This window comes from Xiphophorus maculatus, chromosome 11 (genome assembly GCF_002775205.1).
Source record: "Xiphophorus maculatus strain JP 163 A chromosome 11, X_maculatus-5.0-male, whole genome shotgun sequence".
Taxonomy (NCBI): domain Eukaryota; kingdom Metazoa; phylum Chordata; class Actinopteri; order Cyprinodontiformes; family Poeciliidae; genus Xiphophorus; species Xiphophorus maculatus.
This window is the reverse complement of record NC_036453.1, coordinates 15278334-15284635: the sequence shown is the minus strand read 5'-3', so window position 1 is coordinate 15284635 and position 6302 is coordinate 15278334. Positions and strand designations below refer to the sequence as shown.

The 6302-nt window shown below is 44.7% G+C and overlaps 1 protein-coding gene across 1 annotated transcript; it reads right to left on the bottom strand.

The window, feature by feature from the left end:
- Window positions 1-866: 866 nt before the first annotated feature.
- On the bottom strand, window positions 867-6161 carry LOC111610134. Its single transcript, XM_023342752.1, has 6 exons — window positions 5955-6161; window positions 5020-5100; window positions 3824-4117; window positions 1298-1429; window positions 1126-1221; window positions 867-1055 (listed from the first exon to the last, which is right to left on the bottom strand). The coding sequence occupies exons 2-6, from the start codon at window positions 5066-5068 to the stop codon at window positions 1003-1005; spliced, it is 624 nt and encodes a 207-aa protein (XP_023198520.1). The 5' UTR covers window positions 5069-5100; window positions 5955-6161; the 3' UTR covers window positions 867-1002.
- Window positions 6162-6302: the final 141 nt, after the last annotated feature.

Sequence of the window (6302 nt, the reverse complement as noted above, 5' to 3'; positions counted from 1 at the left end):
GAACTGTTTCCCTAAGGCCCGGTACATGAACCGGGTTCATACCAGAACTTCTGGACTTCCTTCAGTACCAGGCTCACCTGAAGGAGGGGGAGTCCTAAAGCTGCTGGTCGTCTGCCTGTATACTGATTGTCTTCCTTAGAGGACAGAGTCCATGTCCACCGTGATGGCGTCCTGCGGTCTTCGTGGCGGCCATCTTTAATCTGCTGGAGGCGATCTGGAGGATTTTCTGAGCTCATGAATGTTTGTCAGCTTCCTGTTTTGTCCTCAGAAAGTCATTTCATTCCTTGAGGGTTTTATTCACTCACCCTCTGTCCTCTTCACTGCAGAGTAACTAGTTACATTTACTCAGTTACTTCAGTAACTTGTTAAGATGATGTTTATTCAGGAGTAGCTGCAATACATAGTACTTTAACTTTAATGTGATATTATCATGACTGGAATAGGATCTCTGGATCCTCAACCTGCGGTGATGTGTTCCTGCCACCAGGTGAAGCTCCAGGTCACTTCCTCAAGTTAACAAGTCACCTCTGAGATGCATCACCATGACAACCGCTCTGATGACCTTTATTCTGAAACCACTTCCTGTCCCATTAATTAGAGCTCCACCGGCTTCCTGTGGCCTGATGCTAAGCTGGTCCGGATGTGTAACATCACCAGAACCTTCTCCTGGGTCACAGAGCGGGCCTCCAGTACCTCCAGGACCTTCAGGACTCTGGGACCATCTGGACCTGCAGCTGGTTTATGATCAGAGTCCTTATCCAGTTCTGGTTCTGAATCCATGAAGCAGAACCAAGCAGTAAAGGACCTGGCTCTGTCTGACAGAAACCGGGCCAGACCTGAAGAGAAAAATGTCAGCAGGTTCTAACATCAAAGTCTGGGTTAATTTTTTTTTTTTATTTGGTAGAAAGGAAAACAGTTTAACAGCTCAGCCAATCACAGCTGAGAGATGGCCCCACAGTGCTCTGATTGGCTATCTCTGCAGCGCAGCGCTCTGATTGGCCATCAGACATAGATGTTCTCAGCCGGCTCAGCAGGAACTGCAGGATAACAGGGAACTGTGGAGAACAGGGGGAACTTCAGCTGCAGACCAACACGGAGGTCAGAGGTCAGAGGTCATGTATTTACCATAAATAGGTTCTTCCTCCTTCTTTTCCCCCTCCTCTTGGTCCTTGTTGCCATGGTTACCACGCATCGCCATGTAGGTCTGGGTGTCCCTTTCACCTGCAAAACAGGTAGTCAGTGACTGCCGGCATGTTATGGTTGGAGAGAACACCTGTTGGCTCCGCCTTCCTCTGACCGGCTGCTGCACTTGAAATGCTGGACCTGAGAAGCCTCCTCTTCCACAGGAGGAAGGAGATGATGAAGAGCAGCAGGATTAGCAGCAGGAGGAGCGAGCAGACGATGGCGGTCATCCTGGACTGACTGCTTTCTGGGGACACAGAAATTTGTGGATGGTCACGGCTACGACCTGGTAGCAGGAAGCTATCACCATGAGTGATGATAGGTCGACACCAGGAACCAGACTACTGAACTGCATTAGCTTTGGAGAAGGTGACCATGCTCAGGCTGCTTGACCTCTGATGCTAATGACCTGCAGTGGAAGGCCTACAACTGAAGGGCTACAGTTAGGGTGGGGTTAGAATTGGATAGGCTAATGTTAGCACTGGATAAGCTAATATTAGCAAAGGATAGGCTAGTGTTAGCATAGGATAAGCTAGTGTTAGCATTGGGTAGGCAGGAGTTGGTACTGGATAGGCTAGTTTTAGCATTGGATAGGCTAATGTTAGCATTGATAGTCTAGTTTTAGCAAGGATAAGCTAGTGTTAGCATTGGATAAGCTAGTGGTAGCATTGGATTGGCTAATGTTAGTATTTTACAGGCTAGTGTTAGCATTGGAAAACTAATGTTAGCATTGGATAGGCTGGAGTTAGCAATGACTATACTAGTGTTAGCAATGTATAAACTAGTGTTAGCATTGCATAGGCTACAGTTAGCATAGGATAGGATGGGGTTAGCATAAAAAAGTTGGTGTTAGTATTTGATAAGCTAATGTTAGTATTGGATAGGCTAATGTTAGCATTGGATAAACTAATGTCAGCATTGGATAAGCTAATATTAGCAAAAGATAGGCTAGTATTAGAATAGGATATGCTAAAGCTAGCATTGGATAAGCCAGTGTTAGCTTTGAATAAGCTAATGTTAGCCTTAGATAGGCTAGTGTTAGCATTGGAAAATTAATGTTAGCATTGGATGGGCTAGTTTTAATGTTGGATAGGCTGGAGTTAGCAATGGATATACTAGTGTTAGCAATGGATAAGCTAGTGTTAGCATTGTATAGGCTACAGTTAGCATTGAATAGGGTGGGGTTAGCATAAGAAAGGCTGGTTTTAGCATTTGATAGGCTGGTGTTAGAATTGGATAGGCTAATGTTAGCATTGGATAAACTAATGTCAGCATTGGATAAGCTAATATTAGCAAAGGATAGGTTAGTGTTAGCATAGGATATGCTAAAGTTAGCATTGGATAAGCTAGTGTTAGCTTTGAATAAGATAATGTTAGCTTTGGATGGGCTAGTGTTAGCATTGGATAAGCTAGTGTTAACATTGAATAAGCTAGTGTTAGCATTGGATAGGTAGGAGTTGGTACTGGATAGGCTAGCGTTAGCATTGGATAGGCTAATGTTCGCATTGGATAGTCTAGTTTTAGCATTGGATAGGCTGGAGTTAGCAATGGATATACTAGTGCTAGCAATGGATAAGCTAGTATTAGCATTGGATATGCAGGAGTTGGCACTGGATAGGCTAATGTTAGCATTTCATAGTCTAGTTTAGGTCTATGAAAAACTAGTCTTAGTTTTAGCAATGGATAATGCATGTTATCCATTGCTAACATGCTGGAGTTAGCAATGGATAGGGTAGTTTTAGCAGTAGATAAGCTAGTGTTAGCTTTGGGTAAGCTAATGTTAGCATTGGATAGGCTAATGTCAGTATTGGATAGTCTAGTTCAGGGGTGCCCAAAGTCGGTCCTTGAGGGCCGGCATCCTGCATGTTTTAGTTTCCTCCCTAGTTTAACACACCTGGATCCAATGATGGCTCGTTAGAGGCCTAAGAAGAACACTGACTTGCTGAAAAGGTTGTTACTACCACTAGGGATAGAATTAAAACATGCAGGATGCTGGCCCTCGAGGACCTACTTTGGGCACCCCTGGTCAAGTTGTAACATTGGAAAGGCTGGAGTTAGCAATGGATAAGCTGGTGTTAGCAATGGATAAGCTAATGTTAGCATTGGATAGGCTAGTGGTAGCATTGGATAGGGTGGAGTTAGCAATGGATAAACTAGTGTTATTAATGGATAAACTAGTGTTAGCATTGGATAGGCTGTGGCTACAGTACGTAGCTTGTAGTGTGTGAATGGGTAAATGTAGCGTGACTTGTGGACCTGAAAACAACCTGCACACGTAGAGAACGTTTAACATTTATGATCCTTTGTTGAACTTTCCGTACAGACAGAAGTGGCTACAGGTGACCAGCTAATGCATGCTAGCCTTTACAAAGCTAGCTAGTATTCTCCTTCTCATTGGCTGGCGCTGGTTGCTGAGTTCCCTGTGTTGGCCTATCAGTCATTAATCAATAATCATTAATTATTAATCAACAATCAATAATCAGATGGGTGGTTTCAGGATGTATTTACTCCAGAGGGAGGGAAGCAGCCCCGCTGGCTGAGGAATAGTCTTAAATTTGGCCTTAACATGGTGCCATAAGGTGGAGAACCTCAGCCTTCATAAACACCGTTTATGGAGGCTGTTGGTGTTTGCTGGACTCACCTTCCACCTGCAGGTGGAACACCTGCTTGTGTTGCCTATACCCCTGTTGGTTGTAGACCTCCAGGGTGTAGACTCCAGAGTCCTCTGGCTGGACACTGCTGAAGCTCAGCGACCCGTCCTCCAGCAGCTCACAGCGGCCGTGGGGACACCTGGTTCTCTGGTTGTCCAGCAGCAGGAGGGGGTGGGTCCACCTGAAATGCAGTTCGATCCCCTTACGCCCCCTTCTGAGGTCAGGGAACAGCTTGAGGCTCTCACCGCTGGTTCTAGTTACATTGGTAATGTCAGCAGAGGCATCTGAGGTCAGAGGTCACACACAGAGAACATGTGATGGATCAGTACCTTACCTGTCCACCAGGTGGCACTGTTATTTCCCTTCAGTTATTGAAGGTTCATCACATCTTTATCAACCAGATTTAATGTTTCATATCCTTCAAGTCTTTGAATCATTTCCTCCCACATTCTGTTCACAAGTTACAGCAGAGATGAACTTCCTGCTGCTGTCCAGGAACAACAACCTTCCCTCAAAGAGATCTATTCATGAATTTTTGTATTTAAATATTTATATAATATCCTGGTCGTTTGTATTTTTCATTTGTTCGTTTATTGCAGCCTTAGAATTTGCCCCATAGAAGCAGAGAGGACATGTGGAGAGGAAACAGAAACAGTGTTCGCTCCCTTCAAAATAAGAGCATGAATATACAAGACTAACTACCTAAAGGATTCTTTACAGTCAAAAACAAAACTTCAACACAGATGTAGAATTTTATTTGACTGAAAGTTTACAAACGACCAAGTACATTTCTGCTTTAGAATTAATCTGGAAAAAATCATTTAAAGGAAGCCAGGCATGCTAACTGTTTTCAAAGTTAGCTAAAGTGCTAACGCACTATAATCTAAAAATGACCACTACTTTTAGTGCATTAGCAGCTGTTTTCCTCCACAGTCTGAGTGAAGCTGATTCTGAGGTTTAAAAAAAACATCTGATTTTAACATTTTATCAAGTTTATTTGATTAAAAATGAGGGATAATGATGGTATTTATGGCTTTGTTTAAGGCACTGTTTCCATGGTTACGCTTCACATTGGTAAGCCTGTGTGGTTTAACCAAATCCTGCTGGTTCTGATTTATGAATAAAGGTGTCACCATCATGACCCATGTGGTTCTGGTTCTGGTGGGAACAATGAAAGGTCACTAACTGTTTCTCTTCATCATCATCACCAACAGGATCGTCACCCAGGGCAACATGCTGAGACAGCTGGCTCCGCCCCCCCACTGATCTGTGGAGAGGAAATGCAAGTCAGTGGTCAGAGTGGGTTTGGGTCACATGACTTCTAACAAGACAGAACTTACATCCTCCACCCACGCACCAAGGTGCTTCAAATACATTTACTTCACAAACACATCAGACATGATGTCAAACCATCAGAATCATTATCAATTATATTGAGCATTGTTCCAGTCATCAATAATCAAAGCAACTCTAACCAGGTTCCTGGTCTTAAGTGAACTCAGGGTTTCGTCGGTATTTCTGCTTTCTGGAAGTCTGTTCCAAATCTGTGGTGCATAGAAACTGAATGCTGCTTCTCTGTGTTTGGTTCTGGTTCTGGATGCAGATCAGAACCAGCAGACCTGACTGGTCTGGAAGGCAGCAGGTGTTTAATGTAACGAGGTGCTAAAGCCCTCGATCTGCCTCTAAACCTGCAGAAAGAGAAAAAACGGAAACTAGAACAGCTAACGGCGTGTTTAATAATAGAATCTCAGTAGAACAAACACGCTTCATGCTATTGGCTGATGCATTCACTGCAAACCGTAGCCAAACACACACACACCCCCACACACACCTGAGACTGAGTGTGTGTGTGCCTGTAAGGTTTCTCCATAACCTTACAGGCATGGACTTGTAATAATGTTCACAAGTCGCCCCCAAATCCAGAGCCCTGAGTGGAAACCCACTACACCAGAGACCACCATGGACCCAGAGGAGACACCCCTCCAGAACCCCCAGCATAAACCGTCATACTAATATTTTTACTATGGATGTTACTTTATTCCTAGAGTGTGTTCATGTACTGGTTCTGACCTGTACTGATTCTGACCCGTAGGGGTTCTGACCCGTAGCGGCTCTTCCTACCTGAGAGTTGTTGGTCGACCCGAATCGCTGCAGATCCGACTCAAAGTGGAACCAAAGTGAACCAAGCAGGAAGTGAGACCAGAACCGAGCTGCTGCTGTTCCTGGAGGATTCTGGTCCGGTTCTGGTCCAGACCTGGATCAAGATCAGTTTCTGAATCAAGGTCAGATTCTGGTAGGATCTCAGGACCAGGCTTGTGCAGGAGCGACGTCCCTATAGATGAACACAGTGAGAAGTGACTGGACCATACAACCTTCAGCAGGAAGTAGGTGGTGTCTCCCCCTGCTGGTGGAGCCATGAACCAGCAGAGGGTGTTCTGGGCCCGGCTGGTTCTGAATCTGAACATTCGG